We start from the raw sequence: 18644 nt of genomic DNA on the forward strand, positions 1-18644 counted from the left end.
GGAGCCGACACCGATATGTTCACGGCACCATCGGTCGCCCGTGGGCTGTCTGACGATAAAGTTTGTATGTGTGCTATGCGTGTATCTAAATTGTTTCTGTGTGCGCAGAGTCCGATGCGTGGCGGTCATTTTGAGGCGGCCGTATCGGAACGATTTCGTCGGAAATATGTGAAATAGAAATAGAAATAGATTATAGTATTATTATATCCTACCCTTCCGAATGGCTACTACGCCACGCAAGTCGCCAGATAAATATACTTTCGATATCAGAGACACTTTGGGGCATTTGAGCTAAAAAAAATTGTAGACGCTTCCCCCGCCACTGGAAGGTGAAACATCATACAACATTTCTTCTTCCTATCAACTAATCCCATAATCTAATAGATCCCCATGACGCTCGAGTCCCAGTAAGCATCATGGGATCTACTAATAGAAAATTTTCCCGAAGCTTTAGTCTTCTGTGACCGATATGTGACCGATAAAAATGGTCTCGCCGGAAGACCAGCGCTGGTTACACCCCGGAGTCCGTATTTATGCTGAGGTGGGACCTTTTACACACACAATTTAATATTTATGTTTGCTTGTTTTTTTTGTTGTTTCATATACATACCTATTATACTGTTGTTGTTTTAGTACTAATAATTGTACTTATGTAAATAAAAGTAAAGCAAAGTAATCACCGATTGGGTTCCATGCGACGGGCACCGGAGCAGAGGCAGACCTAGGAGGAGATGGCGGGACGACCTGGAACGATTCCAGTCAGATTGGCAAGAGCTGGCCAAGAGTAGAGACGAGTGGAATAAGAAAGGGGAGGCTTTTGCCCTGCAGTGGGACATTATAAGCTAAAAAAAAAAAAATTGTACTTAATAATATGTGCATTGTGTGTGGAATAAACTTTCATTTTCATTATTTCATTTTCATCAAGAGTTATAAAATTGAATCGCTAAACCTGGTTTAGGGTTGGCAGTTCCATACATTCTGGCACTGGGTAAAGACTAGTGATACGTTATAATAGTACATTACTTTTGATACATGAGCGCGATATATTTTTATATCGCAGCCGGCTCCATAATAAACAGATAAATCCTCGTCCCATTCACGTTTCGTAAACATCTCCATTATGATCCCCGACAAAAACGAAGTTGGATCAGAGTAAACCGCGGCATGTAGCTGAATAGGTCTACAGGGCTGCCAACGTACCAAAATAAAAAATAAATAAATGCTCATGAGTCAGAAATGCAGCTTTGTAATTTAGGCTGCGTCTCTGACAGATAGATGTGCGAGGATTGTATTTGCATGAACCAATAGAAACGCTTCATTTACTATCCTCACACGGAATAGCTAAATGAAACATTTGTATTGGTTTATGAAAAACACATTTCTCACAACACATCCTAGCCCATCTCTGGTGGAATTATGCAGCCTTAGTATGGAAGCTCAAGGTAAATGCAGGCCTGTGCAATTGACAAGATTTCATATTTCTAAGACTATAATTTGATTCGTTCTCTGTATTCTGGTTGGAAAGAGAAAGACGCAGATATTTTTAAAATTTCGCTACGATTATTAATTTATTTATTACATTTTTTTTAAATGTGCTTATTCTAAAAGGTCATAACTCCAAAACTACCACACAATAGATCCATTACTTTTGTCTAGTCTCTATTAAAAAAAAGATCACGTAAATCTTGCGTAAATCTGACGTAGAAGTTGTCAAAATTATGAGAGCTCCTTTTTCTGGTGAAAAAGGCAAAGGAATCATATCTATTCTGTGGTAGTGTTGGCAAATTCAGATATATTTTTTATTTTTTTTGCATTTTTTAAATATGGAGAAATAAATTATAATAAATATTTTCCGATGTTCAGGTGGCAAAACTCTTTCGATTCCTGTAATAATTTACAGGTGTTCAAAAAATGAAATCTTGCCAATTTACAAAGCATTTAATATTCGTAAATTTTGAATTTGGAAGAATTTCAAATGGTTTGGGCACATGTGAGAATCTTCTTAAAAATGTATTCTACACTAGCTGTTTCCCGCAACTCCGTCCGCCTAGAATCCACTTATCGCCACGGGAACTGTGCAATTGTCCGGGATAAAAATGATTCAATGTCTTTCCCCGGGACTCAAACTATTTGTATACCGAATTTCATCTACATCGGTTCAGCGGCTTAGACGTAAAGAGGTAACAAACAAACAGACTTACGAACTTTGGCATTTATATTATTAGTGGGATAAATAGAAGGAAAAATCTGGCAACCCTTGACTAGAATAGAATGGCCGCAGATTGCTCCCAAACATAGCGACAAAAGCCGTAAAGAAATAGTTAAGCAATATGAAAGTTCAGGGGCCGGGATGCTGACTCATGGCGAAGATTGAAAGTATAACGCGGACTGCGGCCGGAGCCACGAAAGTATATACTGCGAAGGGGGCTTTTCATCCAATTAATAATAATATGTATAAATGCGAAATTTTGTAACTCTATTTGTTTCTTTGTTATCGCTTTACGTCTAAACCGCTGAACCGATATAGTAGGCAGTTGAGGTTTCTTTAAAGTCAGAATACAGACAAGCAGCAGCCATAGTCAAAATTTAAGATATTTGATTCCCCTAATGCCAAGACCGCACTACTGCTAAACCGCCGCGGTTTTTAACCGCGTGACTTTATCAATCAAGTAAATGCAAGCGTCCGCACTGGCGGTTTTATGTTTACTTGTATAAAAAGTCACGCGGTTAAAAACCGCGGTGGTTTAGTCGTAGTGCGGCCTCGGCCTAAAAGCCACATCCTCTCCTTCTTAGCTCCCGGCCACCCAATAAACGCAGGCCGCGCGAACTACCCTCAAAATAAATTCGTTCGCATTTCTTCACATGCAAATGATTATTATAGCGTATTAGCGCCTGTGCTACGGATGCTGAATTGATTTCGTTATCGAGCCCATGGAGACGACAATGTCGTTTTGTTTCGGAAATTGGGACCGAAGTGGTTGCCGGAATGGTTTTTATTTTCGTGCCGTAATTTTTTATTGAGTTTGCGGGTAGGCGGATTTTAATGGCATCATGGTGTTATATATGGATTTGTCACTTTCGAAACTGAAAACAATATAAGACGTATATAAAGGTAATAATCTTAAAGCTGATAACTATTGACTAAATATAAAATTATACAGAGCAAACGTTTAAATACGTATAAAGAGTAATTTATAAATTACGACGTACCTATTCATGAAGTGTTCGAATAATTTCTGTACAAAAAGTAATGATATCCTATTAAAAATATGGATGTGAAATAAGAATCGAGTTCAATAGGTATTATGAATGTCCGTCGTCGTTGATATCGCTGACAAAAGAATTATGTCATGATAACTAATAACTATATTATGTTATTTAAAAACTAAATAAACTTATAGTCAAAATACCACAAACGGAACTTATCACGCTAAAACACACGAGTAATATTTACCTCGACGTTTAAACCACATTACAGTGGCCGTGGTCACTGATGAATTATGGTAATGTGGTTGAAACGTGGAGGTAAGTATTACTCGTGTATTTTAGCGTGATGAGTCCCGTTCGTGGTATTTTGACTATGTTAAATAAACTTAATTCTACTAATACTGGTAAGATATACAGCCTTAACTACCGGAATCTGCTGTCTTATCAAATGCAATTCTGAAGGTAATGACGAGCCTACCAAATTCTAAAAGGGTCGGCAACGCACCTGTGATTCCCCTCGTGTTGAGAGTGTCCATGGGCGACGGTGATCGCTCTCCATCAGGTGACCCGTCTGCTCGTTTGCCCCCTCTTATATAAAAAATAATAATATGCGGTTATCTATTGATAGGTGTGTATAACAACTGGATATATTGTCACTGGATATAACAACATTTGATATAATTTCAAAGGATAGGAGCTTCGCAAAACTTTTTTATAAAATAAACCTAACCTAACCCGAAGTACGTCAAATCGAATTAATAAAAATATAAATAAGTTTGGTTTTTAAGATAAATATATCAATTGTTGTTATTCCTTCGAGCGGCACCCAAATTATGCAAAAATACATTATAGCATTATGAAATTCGGGCAAACGATCGAAAACCGCCTAATTTGTAGACCCGTCGTCTCATATACTACAGCACAGCCCACCCAAGGTTCAATTTACGTTAATTGAACTATGTATAACTCAATTGAAGACAGCAACAAAACAAGTGAAGTTAGAAACTTATGTAACTGGCACAGTAGTGTTCGTCGAGTCTTCGCTCCGTTCCACTTTGTGTCAAATTGACGCTGTTTTCGGAGAGTGTGTGAGTGTTAATTGTTGTTTAGGGTTCGGTACCTGAAGGGTGACAAACGGAACCCTATTACGCTGCGAGGTCTGTCACGAGGCTGTATTTCAAGGACCGTAATTGATAGACAACTCAAATATATGTTTAACTAGCTAGTATGTATGACTCCATGACTCTGTCCGTGTAAAATTCGATTACCTATCGCTATCCTGCGGGAACTATGCCATTTCCGGGATAAAAACTATCCTATGTCCTTTCCCGGAACTGAAACTATTATAACTATATAATTTAATAAGTATATAAATGTCATCTACATCGGTTATTAGCCTTTTTTTTTTATTCAACTGGATGGCAAACGAGCAAGATGATAAGAGATCACCACCGCCCATAGACGCCTGCAACACCAGGGGGATTGCAGATGCGTTGCCAACCTAGAGGCCTAAGATGGGATACCTCAAGTGCCAGTAATTTCACCGGCTGTCTTACTCTGCACTGCTGTTTCACGGCAGGATTAGCGAGCAAGATGGTAGTAGCAATCCAGGCGGACCTTGCACAAAGTCCTACCACCTGCAAGAACGAACGTAAGAAGTAAGAACGTAAGAAGAAAGACGTAATGAAGTTACAAACAAACAGACTTTTCTGAATGCGTTTATAATATTAGTGGGACTATGTTGACCTGCGGCTTCGCACGCCTACTTAAATGTATTGTTCCATTATAACTATTCATTGAACGGCACTAAATAATTCTCGGTTGCCGTGAATTGAAACACTTCAAAGGTTGAACCGTCAGCCGTGCGGGTAAAAAACGACGTCGCAAATTGCTCGACCTCATTTTTTGCGTATAAGAGAAATATCCTGTTAGGCGAGCTGGTCCGGGAAGGAACGGATTTATTTCCGGAGCGGCGCCGGACGGGCTAAGCACCGCGCGTCCGGTCCCGGCGGTGTGACGTCACTCTAGTTCAATACCATTTAACGAGCTATTCTTATAGCCGGACCACATATGCAAAGTCTCTCGTGAGAGCGCTGGGATTAAGAATATATACATTTTTATCTACACCCATATAGTAAATCCTCAATTATGCGTTCAAAAACCATAGGTTATGACCAGCATTACCACATTGGATTCTTTTACGAACACGGCTGTATCGTAATGAGATTTCATACATCATTACAGCACGGGGGGGGGCGCCGCGACCACGTGCAGCAGCAGGTCGTCGCGCGCGCAGCGGGCGCAGCTCGTGGGGCAGACATACCTACCTAGTTCTCGTTTATGCAGGTCATTCTCAATGGTTCGCGGAACACATGATAGAGGATTTAATATATGGATATAGATAAAATATTGTATGCAACTGTACGTAATTAGGCCTTAAAACACTCATGTGACTCTATTATATATATAAACCCACACTCGTGTTTTAAGGACCCCTATTAAGATACAGTTGCATAAAATACTATTACTGACCTGGCGTGTATTAAGTAGGTAGGGGGGTAGCAGCACGCTGCTGTGGCGCGAACTAGCGCTGCCTGCCCTGGAATTTACCCAATGCACTCCTATGCCCGTAAAAGCACTAGGAACTAAACTCATCATCATCAGCCTACAGCAGTCCACTGCTGGACATAGGCCTCTTCCATGGCGCCCCACAACACTGTCTTCAGCCCCTCGCATCCATCCGCTGCCAGCGACCCTCTAAAGATCGTCCGTCCTCTGTGCCTCAGGACGCCCTACACTACGTTTTCCCGTCTGTGGCTTCATTCGAGGACTCGTCTGCTCCACCGTTCATTAGTCCTGCGACAGACGTGGCCAGCCCAACGCCACTTCAGCAAACTAATTCTTTGAGCAACGTCGGTGACTTTCGTTCTATGTCGGATAATAAGGTTTCGAACCAATTATGTAGGCAATGGCTTTGTAAGTAGAGCATGTAAAATGCAAAATGGATCAGTTTCTGAAGCAGAATTCTTTAATGTTTCTCTGCTTAGATTTAAGGCTTCTCTTTAAGGTTTAGTTAATGGTTAACTTCATTTTATTAGTTTAGTATATAATTTTTCGATTTGCTCTTTAATTTTGTTTCGAATATTTTGTACAAATGTGGATACACCAACCCTCTTTAATTTTTATGTATTATCTAACGGTGGCATCTTTATTGGTTAATGTTAGGTATAAACATTAAAACATTTCGGGTTTTATCCTTCAAAGAAACCCCTAGCATTGCTCTCTCCATAGCTCGCTGAGTAACCTTGAATTTGTGGATTAGCCTCGCAGTCAAGGTCCAAATTTTGGCTCCGTAGGTTAAAAAGGGGCTCAACTATGGTGGCCTAAGTGCTTGACCAATGGCATCTTAAGCAGAGGATTGTGGGACCAAGGCCTCTTAGAAAGCCACAATAAACGACAACTCCCCACTTGCATCGATTGCCCGTAACTCTCCCGATGCCGTCAGTTCATCTAGTGCCATGCTAACTGTTTATCTTCCGGTTTGTGATCGAATTGCCACTCGAGGACCTTTCGTAAATCTGTTGTTAACTAGAAAACAATAAAGAAGTATTTTGTTTAGTACTGTCTGAAACTTGGATGTGGCATGACTTAAACGCTGTAAGACATGGACCTCCTACGATGTGGACGCAATTTCGACACTGGACATTTTACGGCTAAACTTCGGAGGGCTATTTAGCACCAAGTCAATACAATGCACAAAAATATCATGATTATTTTTTTCACAGGCGTGTATACATACCTATTATTATTTTATTTCAGTATTGTTTATAGGTATAGTATAAATCTTCCCAGGTGATTTTTTCTCTTCGAGCCCTTATCTTTCAAACAAAGGCCATTGTGACTATTATCGCAAAGCCGCTAGCTACCGAGTTAGCACGTGCCACTACAACATTCATATTGAAAAACAAACGGTATCGTCATAGTATTAAGGTTCAAATTTAATGTCACTGATATTCTAGATATAACGTTTTGGTAGTGTAGGACGATATACCACCCCGAGGCAATACGGCACTAAATTTTTTTTAATATGAATGTTGTAGTGGCACGTGCTAACTCGGTAGCTAGCGGCTTTGCGATAATAGAGACAATGGCCTTTATTTGAAAGATAAGGGCTCGAAGCGAAAAATTCACCTGGGAAGATTTATACTATATATTGTAAGTAGCATGTCTATATACCTACCTGTGTTTTCTGTACTTGATTACTGTGTTGTTGTTCATTAAAAACAATACAATGACTTCAATATTTTATTTCCCATACAGTCGAATAAAAAATAAAAAGACTATTGCGGTCACTTACTTATTTCATGATAAATGAATTCGCGGAACAAAACCCGAATTTACTGTATTGTAATACCACTAGACATATCTTGTTATAAACATGCAATTTGACAAACTAGCGCCACAAAAACAGTGTTTCGAATGACAATTATTCCCGCCAAGATAATGCGACTAACTAAAACGTGCTACGCGAACAATCCGAATTATCGTAAACTACCCTCGATACGCTAGAAACGTGACTCTTTCAGAACCTAGCGATTAGCTAGCGGTGCCATCAAAAATAAACCCTAAAACCAACACAGTACAGGCTCAGGTTACTGCAAATACGCGACCATTAACAAACTGCTCGATTTGAACTCTGTTGACGCACTGGATGATTCAAAATTGTGTGTCTTTTGGAATAATACTGATTGTTTATAGAATGCAGTATTTACGAGTATAAAGTGGGGTGATTGTGTTAAAGTGCGGGTCATTTGAGCCAAACATGTCATTCAGTGTCAGTTATGTTTGATTTCAGTTATTTGTCAGAAATAACTGATCACCGGGCATTAATATGCGCATAATATACAGGAGCTGTTGCAATAAGTGTCGTACAAACATGAAACGTAACCAGACATTGGTTTTGTGTTGCAATATTGTAATAAATTTTAAGTTTAACATTAACTTAAGATCATTATTGTATTTTAAATTGTAAAACTCTTTATTGTAGATACATACAAACATAAAATTAACAGAAAACCGGATAATAAGATGTAAAAAGGCGAACATATTTAAAGGGATCTCTTCCATCGTAATCAATCTTAATTAATTATTAAAATAGTACATTACTGTAGAGACCGGGAAGTAGGGGGTGGCCGGCCAAGCAGATATAGACTTTTCTCAAACATTACATGAAATAAATAAAAAATAATAAAAAAAAACAAGAAATGAAGCTGGCGGGACGCTAGTCTGGTTGCCCTGTTGTGTACGTGCGTGTCGCGCTGGCTGCTGGCAAAAAAATGTTCGGACATCCTAACCTTATGTTCCAAACTTCATTGTCCTTTACTTTAGTTATATTTTTCATACTGGAAAACTTTTCAAACTGCCAGCTGAATAACACTTCAATTGGATATTTCAAGCCAAAACTGACCGCTACTACGAAATTCGAAGTTTGCACTACTCGTCCCTATTCGTCTCCTATTTAATACCATCAGCGCAAGCGAGACTGCACGAGAATTCGAATTTCGATGTTCGTAAGGCTTGAACTATTCCCGTCCCGCGTCCCCCGCACACGCGTCGCTACGCCGCGTTTATTAGCCCCTTCATTAGACGGATGTTATTTGGATCTCGTGCGCCGCATAATTTATCATCGCGTAGCCCGGATCGCCATGTTAGGATTGCCTGATTGAATTGTAACAATTTAGGATTTTCATATCGTTGATGTGGGATGTGGGATCGTGGGATGTTCTTAAAATTTATGAAAAGAAAAACTTTTTATGAGGCGACTCCGTTTTAGCTTGGGAGAAAATGCTTTCGTGTTCGTATGTCTGTCCAGCGAATGTCCGGCTGTTCTTCTTTAGAGATCGCATTTTAATCGATTCTCGTGAAATTTTTTAAGCATAATATTAATCTATTTATCGATTTGATTTTTGGCAAAGTAATCATCTGACAGAGGACTAGTCTTTTTTTAACGCCACTTTTTTCCTCGTTTATCGCTGTCTTACATTCGATCTCTGTATTGTCTACGCCAAAAAATTATATCGAATATCACTCTTTTCTCGTTACTCGCCGGGTGGAACTATTGCCTAAATTTTTTGTACTTTCTCTATGTTTTGTATCTGTTCATTTCAGGCGTGGAACAAACACTCCTGCAACTCCTACTTCAGAAACAAAAGAAGTCGCAGAAGACAACATACACTTTGCTGCAGTACCTAGTCATTGCTTAACAAATACGACCGGTTGCCATCAACATAAAGTTTTAATTTGAAGTTGAATACGCCACAACAATTTAGGTACATATTCTAACAAAAGTAGAACAACAGCGACGCCTTAAAAACCTTTAAATAAAACCACAAAGGGAAACAAAGTCTAGTAGTCAAGAACTCTGTTAAGTAACTAAAAACTCAATACGGGACCAGTCGAGACCCATTAAAAAATTGTGACCATGTAAATAATTCTCAGTAATGAGTCCAGTAAGGCAGTTTAATTTTTGGATTATTTTAAAGATTTTTTTTATTTCCCACATTTTGATGTTCCTGTAAATACAGTACATGGGTATTATATTATGTATAATTTGGAATGGGCTTATAAATAGCTTTTACTTTGATACCTACCTTTAAAATAAAAAAATTAAATCCTTCTTCCATATTTGTTCACGGACGCTATTTTACACGAATCTAATAATACCTCATACGTTGAAAACCATCCAGCAGCTTAGGCTACTGAGACGACACAAATAAATAGACATTACGTTTTAAAAACATAACCCCCTTCGAGCAGTGGTTAACATTGCAACAAATTCGACTACGCTTTTTACATCTGTAACCCTCATTCAGCTGAGACACGCAAAGACTTTCATTAACACGAATCTTTTTAGCTCACGTTGCGATGGCGAGGCTTTTTACCCGTCTTAAAGAGTTCAAGAGTTCATCCCCTTCATTAGAGAGACACTAATCTACAAGACAGACGGGGGCGTTCATTATCCCGAAAGCATTCTGCGACGCGTCCCCAGCCTGCCGCTGCCGCTGCCGGCCCGGCGAAGGAATTTTTAACAGCATTTTATACGTTCCAATGGGTGTCGGGCTCACTGCTGCTAACCGACAACGCAGCGGAATCCGCCATGAGCCAACGAACGGTGAAATTACTGAGAACGGGGGAAAAACCCTAAAACGGCCGAAGCAATTTGTCTTAAGCGGCTAAAACGGTGAAATATTTGGCAACTTTTAAGGCGCATAGAAGTTTTGTTCTGACCCTTTGTAGATGTCGTGATAGCGGGCGTTGACAGCGGCGCGTTTTAAACTACTTAATACGCGAAGTTGTGCCTATTGCGCGTTAATTATTTACGCGCGTAATGGACAGTTGATAGCTGGACAATCATGAGTATTCACTGTGTTGACTGAAATTTAAACTACTTACATGTTCACCTCGAAAATACAAACTGAGACATGGATGCACAGAAAATCCAGAAAGAGAGACCGGCACTGGGAATCGAACCCAGGTCCTGGGTCCAGCAGTGGTGTAGGGGTTATAGCACGCAGCACGGATTGCTGAGGACCTGGGTTCGATTCCCAGTGCCGGTCTCTTTTCTGGTTTTTCTGTGCATCCACGTCTCAGTTTGTATTTTCGATATGGTTTCACGGGATACCCGTAAAAGTAACAAATTTGGAGTTGAAATAAAAAATACAAAAAGACTCCCAAAAACTAATCATACTTACATGACATTAACAATGGTTTTATGGATTAAACTTCAAACGAGTACCAGGCATATTATGGACAACGAAGTGACTCTATAAGAGTTTTTTTTTTCTTTTCGGGTACGGAATTATAAAAATTTGTAGCTTTTATGCTCCTGTTCATTATCAGCCAAAAGACGTGCACTGTTGAACTAAGGCCTCCTCCAAAACGCCACAATGTACGACATCTGCAACCACGGGTTGCCCGCTACTTTCATGATGTCGTCAGTCCACCTAGTTCGCTTCGTCTTCCAGTTCCAGTTCGTCTTCCAGTTCGTGGTCGTCACTTCGATGATCTTTCACCCTTAATGGTTGTCTGTGCTTCATGTGCTGCTTGTATTGTTAGATTAGTGCCAACTTCCATCGTGTAGCAGAATAGTTCTACTGAACTCATCAACTAATGCTATTTATCTCCAAAATTTCCATCTCACTAAAGTCTTGAAAGTCAAGCACAGCTGGCGAGAGTCAAGATCTACAAAATCCTCTCTCATGAATTTAGCAGCGCGTGCTCACGATATCAAGTTTGTCCTAAAAACTTTGGACACACAATGCAGCCAGCTGTATTTATTATGTTGGTGAATAGCACATTGATAAGCATGACAATGTAGTTACCAGGCTTCATTTTTGTAAATAAAAAACGAAACCGTAATGCTTATAAAGTATGTATGTATGTAAAATTGTAAATACTTTATTGTACATAAAACAAAAATAATACAAAAAGAAAACAAGAAAACAAAAGAGTACAAAGGCAAAGTTTTGTATAAAGAAGGATCTGAAATTTTGATTAATAAAAAAGAGCAATCAAATGCATTGGTTCACTTACTGTCAGCGTGTGTGTAGTAATACGTATATTATGTACGTTGTTATTTAAAATTGAATCCTAGGAGTTACAGTAATTAAAGTATCCTTTTACGACAGAATAACTTGAAATAATGACGAAAAGCCCTTCATCGGACCGTAATGAAACAGGGAAACGTTTTAACAAGTTTTGAGCTCTTGATCCCCTATCCCAAGACATAAAGATGAATAAAGATTCATCCTAAAAAAGCTGGCACTAACACCATCAACGCTGAACTTCTCGAGTAACTAACTCGTGAAAAAAAAAATTAAAAAGCTATCAAAAATTTGTCCACTTCATAATTTAGGAGCTGGCGAAGTTTCAATGTTTTATCTAAGTTGGCGGCGATGTCGTCATGCGATCGCGCCAAACCTTGTTACGAACTCTTAAAGATTGTGATGCTCTCCCAACTTAGTTTATGGCTGTTTAAATGCTGCTTCATCTTTTGCTTTTAAAATGGCTTCATGGTTTGCGTTATAAGAATCGGCTTATTCTGACTCGCAAAATATTCCATCCAACCAAGTAACTTAGTTTTAGTGCTAGATTTAGTCTTATCTACTCGTATTTTATTATTGTAAGGTGGTGGTACTTATGGAGCCAAAATAAATCTCTTTCTTTCTTTCTTTCATCTTTCTCTACGTAACACTGTACTTTATATTATAGCTTTCGCAAGTTGTAAAGCTATAAGTTCTTATTTCGAACATAGGGCTCTTCCATGACTGTTTTAGTAGGTAGGTACTTAATAATAATTCGTATATGAGAACTAGCCAAGTCAGACTTTACGGTTCAATTATCCTGAGTTATAAGACGAAATGATATTTTAAGTTGTTATGAAATAATATTTTATGTTGTTATAAATAAATTTCAGGACTGACCACTGAACTTGGCGTCGATTTAGATCTCAATTCTTTTGTTGTTGAAGTCAACAACCAAGACATATACATATTTATGTTATGACAGTGTTTAGTTTATTTTTATTTTATTTTATTAATTAAAAAAAAGGCAAACCTTTATTATAATATTTCACATTTTTTATTTGTGTTTTGATGGGATACATATTTACAATAAACCCACATAAGAACTTTAATTTGCATGCATTGATTAAAGATTTCCAGAAAACATGCCACACGCAAACTTATTGCATAAGGCAATTAAAATCTAATAACTTTAGCCGCAAAGATAGGATCTGTCACTGCACTCGACGCTCGCCGAGTTGTTCGGCAAACTTCGGCAATTATCGCCTCGAGTCGGCTGCACTCCGGTTGATTGTGAGGCGTGCAGTCAACTTCAGGAAACGCAGCGGTTAAAAACTTAATGAATGAGACAGGCGATGAATAGAAAGATGGTTTCATAATTTATGTACTTGGAAATAATACGGTAAGCATGGTTGAGTTATGGTTCAACAGATTTCGTTTTTAATTTGATGACAGGATGGATGTTTGTTCTCGGGTCTTGGATGTTTAAGTATGTATTTATCTATATAAGTATGTTTATCCGTTGACTAGTAGTACAAGCTTTGCTTGCAAGTAAGGTCAATTGGTACTAAAGGGAAAATCGTATATGACTACAGTACAGAACAAGTAAAAAAAAAAAAGGAATAGAAAAGCCACCGACCCTTATGAATACGACTACTATTGTGTCTTGTGAATTTTTTTTCAATTGGGTCGAGACTAGAAATGTAATAATGTATGTAGGTACCTAAATATCTTGCATACTGTTTGTTTTATGATTAATGGAGCCATTGATTCTTAAGCTCATAATTTCAGGACTCTCTTTCCTTTCTTTTCTTATTTAGCTTCTTGCCACCCAATGCTGAGTGTAGGCCTCTAGCAGCGTACGTAATTTTTCTCGATCTTTACCTTCCTTATCCACTTCTTTGTAGGCAATTTTGACCAAATCATCGGTCCATCGTGGTGGGTTAATTGACATTACAAAACATACTCTCAAGCTCATAACGCTTTCGCTGTAAAAAGTTATCAGATCCAAGGAAAAGCCAAGCCTTAACCCTGGCTTCACTAACCATACACCTTGGTTTTAAAGTGTGACCTGCTTCATAGCTCTATTCTATTGCATATGATAAAATTTAAGACCAGTGACACAATTTTCTACCATTATAATAAGTCTATCGGACCGAAGCTATGTAGATCAACGAAACTTGGTGCAGCTTGGGCTTATTAAGTTTCGTAACCACATCTAATGCTATAAATTTGGACTCTCTGGTGTCAACTGGGACGAGAAAAGACGAAGAAGATAGGTAGTGCCCCGCCTTCTTTTTTTTCGTCTTGGCAGGAGCACTGGCGGGCCCCCAGATTTAATGTTGAAATGTCCTTTTCTTTTCTAAATAAAAGAAGACTGACCTGTATAACGGAATGCCGGCGTCATCTCGGAACCAGAACACCATGTAGACCTTGTCGTTGGCGGCGGTGCCGAGGTCGCAGGGAAACTGCGCCACCATCCCCTCCACCGCTTGCACATCCACGGTGCGCACGCCCGCTGAAAAAATATTATTATCTTTATTATAGTGCCAAACTGTGATATAAAACTACTATACATTATAAACCGTTATAGTGCTAAACTGTGATATAAAACTATAATACAATACAAACAATTTTTACTATATGCATTCCCGCCTTTGTCTGCAAAGAATTATTTTATCGTGATCCCGCGAGAATTTCAATTTTTCGGGATAAAAGCTACCATACCATATCATTTAAATTGGTTCAACTGTTTGTGCGTGAAAGGTCACTGACAGACAAGCAGATAGAGTTACTTTCGTATGCATAATATTAGTAAGTAATGGACCTAGATATGTATAAATACTCGTAGCTTGTGTTCTTAATTAGCTGCATACTTAATAAATGTCACAAGTACAAAATTTATCTACGAAGTTACGCAGCTGTAATCCTACTAATATATACTTTTAATATGATACTTTTCATCCCGATATTCCCACGGGATAGGGATAAAATCTTGAAATTTTAACCGCTGGGTTCAGAGGTTTGATATTTTGGACAGTTGTTAACACAACCTCAATGAAGACCAATGTTGTTGGGAATCCCCAGGGTAATTTCGTAATATCCCGGAAATTCAATTGTAACTACCAGACCAAATAGTTAACGCGTGCGAAGCTTCGGGTAACCTCTAGTTACTGATAATTTCACAGGCATAATAATATCCAATTGGCGCCTGCCTCAACGTAACAAGTTTGAACCATTGCATTGACATTGGAGCATACAATTTATTCCAATAAAAGAGAATGTTCCAACTGTACAACCATCTTCTGAGCTCGAGCTCGGATAATAATAATAATAGTAATGGATAATAATAATAATATGCTTAATGATAGCCCCTTGAATTTTAAGAGTAAAGTTTAAGGCATTACAGCTCCCAGGATCTGGCGGGTTGCTGATCATGCAAAATTTGTGAATTGATTTCTGTAGTTTTCTCACTATCCCTACTAATATTATAAATGCGAAAGTAACTCTGCCTGTCTGTCTGTCTGTTACGCTTTCACGTCGAAACAACTGAACCGATTTTGATGAAATTTGGTATATAGGTAGTTTGAACCCCAAGGATCAACATAGGATACCATTTATTCTGGTAGAGGGCGCCACCGCGCGATAACGTAGATCCGCGCAGACGAAGTCGCGGGCATAAGCTAGTATTGTATAATTTGTTCCGGTTTTTATCTTTTCATTTAAATTTTATGTGTTAATTTAAAATACTTAAATAGCACATGTATTTTTTTTTCTTCTTTGCATGTTCGATGACACAGAAGTTAGTTGTGGTTACCTATAATTAGATAAACATCTACCTGGAATGTCATCTACTCGATATTTATGTTTTGTATTATGTATTATCTGTTGGTGATCCTTAATAAATAAATTAACCTCAGAGCCTTATACTATATTCCCTAGCTGTATGGAATATTCATAAAAACACGTACCCTCGGGGTCATATTTTTCCGGTTGTTCACGATACGAATGCAAACGGCCTGTGCCTGGCACGGGCGCCTCGCGGCCATTTTTAAACCGGCTGCATTAACGCAGTTATTGAGCCAATTAAACAGTCAAACGCGTAATTAAGTCCGGTTTAATTGCGATTTTTGATTGCTTGGTCGGAATTGTTCTGATCAAATACATTTGTGAAATAATATTTTTTGTTTACAGTTTTATTTTTAAGACGGGCTTTATTGCTGACTACGTTGTGTTGACTGTAATTGCATTATCATGCTTGCATGAATGTCGAAAATTTATCAACGATTCTGAAAAGCATCTGTTGAGAAGAATTTGTCAAGAAATTGATTACCTACTTAATTCCTTTTAAATAAAATAAAGTTACAAAATATCGGAAAACATTACTTGAATTACAACGCTCGTTCTTTCATTTTAAACTCTCGCGTTTCTCACTCATATTCACTAAGTACATATTTGTGGCCATAGCCGTTGCAATGAGTTCAAAACAACGAAATAATTTTAGCAATATATGTGAATGATCATACTTAAATCCCGGCTTATACTAAAAGGAAATAGCATTTCTATCCCTGTTATATATTAGTTCTGTGCCATCAACAGTTTAGTCAAATCAAGAGCTTAATACGCTTATTATTGTTGTCCAGCCCCCAGGCCCCGCTGGTTCCAACTCGAAACTTCGATTTCCGGAACTCCGGCCAAGTTCCGGATCTCGTTATCATGCTAATGGTGCCGTGTACATTGTATTGTTCCTAGAACCCGGGGGACCTTCAAGATAGTTACTATTTGGTTAATAAGTTACCTTGCTTTTGAAAATTGATGAGTTTAGTTCGAAGAATCTCTTACAGCGGGATTAAGGTATTATTTTGTGACCATCTATACTATCATACTTAATATGAACCTTATAATATTTTTATATATACTTTAAAAGTGTTTGGGCACAGGTCGATTAACAAGATTGGCTCGAAATTTGTACCACGAATGGATTGATGAGTGAATAAAAGTAGATACAGATGTGTTACCTATTTGAATACACATCACACAAATATGAAAATGTCATGTGTCATTTTCCTACAAAAATGTCCCAATAACATTACTTTCGTTCAATCCATTCGTGCCAGCTTTTGTGAATCGACATGTACCTACGCGTGGATTAAATTTGTCGTGTGTGTGTTGTTCACAAAGTGTAAGTAAGAAAGGTTGCGTGTAGGTATGTTAAGCTCCAGGTTAAAGCTGCTGGACGCAAAAAGAAGATTCTTATAAGTTTGACCGCTGTATGTCTGTGTGTCCGTGTGGTGTCGGGTTAGAATTACACCTCTCTATTTCTTCCGTGGGTGTCGTAAGAGGCGACAAAGGATATAGGTTAAGGTATACCGTAGGCGACAGGCTAGCAACCGTACCGTTGTACCGTTTTTGTTAAACTTTAAACCTAAAATTGCTAAAAGTAGCTCCGAAGCGGTAACGTTTCGTGTTTTCTGCCACCACATTTGGGAGTACTGGCGTAATGTTTGTGTGTGTGTGTAGGAACAGAACAGATAAAGCTTGTTGGGATTACTCCAACCATTGTCTAGAAAAACAAAGTTTTGTACATGCATTTTCAAAACGGCTTTGGAAATTCCGTGGGAATTTAGTACTGTGTAGTACTCATATTACTAACACTCAACTAACTTAACTACGTAATTAATCTTTGAATTGCTCGACGTTTTGAAAGTGTAGGATTTCACATCCTTTTAACCGTGCAAGTTTTTCGAATTATCCGCGACTCAATTTGGTCTTTATAATGTGTGAATACAAATTATCGTAAACCGATCCAGGTAACACAGTCTAGTGAAAATTTCACCGTTGAAAAAGCGTCCCACTCACGATGCAATCCCAGGTCGGTTTGATCCCGCGATTTGTCGAGTGCAGAGTGAGCAATATACTTCAGTTCAACAAGGCCATTGGGTAATGTACTGTCATCCCGCTGAAGGATTGTCATGTGAGAGTATCATCTTGGGCAATTTTTTACACGTGACGATTAGGACACGACTGTTGAAAAGGCCTGAGCCGTTTGCATGGACTAAATGACTAGACTACGACGTTTTTACACTAGATATTATCTACATTCACCTGCATTATCTGCCATAGCGCAGCTTGCAAAAATATCTGACACGTACCGCCGGCCCTAGAAATAGAGTCGTATCTGCAGATATTTATGCAGGCTTTGTAGTATCAGATATTGGTGCTGGTGACTGTACATGATAACAGATCTACAACCGATAACCACGACTACTCTGTCATTTTTTTATTCGACTGGATGGCAAACGAGCAAGTGAATCTCCTGATGGTAAGAAATCACCACCGCCCATAGACACCTGCAACACCAGAGAGATTGCAGATGCGTTGCCAACCTAGAAGCCCAAGTTGGGATACCTCAAGTGCCAATAATTTCACCGGCTGTCTTACTCTCCACGCCGAAACACGACAGTGCAAGCACTGCTGCTTCACGGCAGAATTAGCGAGCAAGATGGTGGTAGGAATTCGGGTGGACCTTGCACAAGGTCCTACCACCTGCAAACCACTGCTGCTGTCATGGTGGCCTAGTGGTTTGACCTATCGCCACTGAAACAGAGGGTCGTGGGTTCAGACCCCGGCTCGCACCTCTGAGTTTTTCGAAATTCATGTGCGGAATTACATTTGAAATTTACCACGAGCTTTGCGGTGAAGGAAAACATCGTGAGCAAACCTGCACAAACCTGTGAAGCAATTCAATGGTGCGTGTGAAGTTCCCAATCCGCACAGGGCCCGCGTGGGAACTATGGCCCAAGCCCTCTTGTTCTGAGAGGAGGCCTGTGCCCAGCAGTGGGACGTATATAGGCT

General features: G+C 39.0%; 1 protein-coding gene across 1 annotated transcript in view; it reads right to left on the reverse strand.

The window, feature by feature from the left end:
• Positions 1 to 18644, reverse strand: part of side-II (sidestep II transmembrane protein) — a 401395-nt gene that overhangs the window by 259387 nt on the left and 123364 nt on the right. Inside the window, exon 2 of the mRNA XM_074086222.1 lies at positions 14172 to 14307. Coding sequence (XP_073942323.1) covers positions 14172 to 14307 — 136 coding nt within the window. The remainder of the gene's footprint in view (positions 1 to 14171; positions 14308 to 18644) is intronic.

This window comes from Choristoneura fumiferana, chromosome 3 (genome assembly GCF_025370935.1).
Source record: "Choristoneura fumiferana chromosome 3, NRCan_CFum_1, whole genome shotgun sequence".
NCBI classification, from domain to species: domain Eukaryota; kingdom Metazoa; phylum Arthropoda; class Insecta; order Lepidoptera; family Tortricidae; genus Choristoneura; species Choristoneura fumiferana.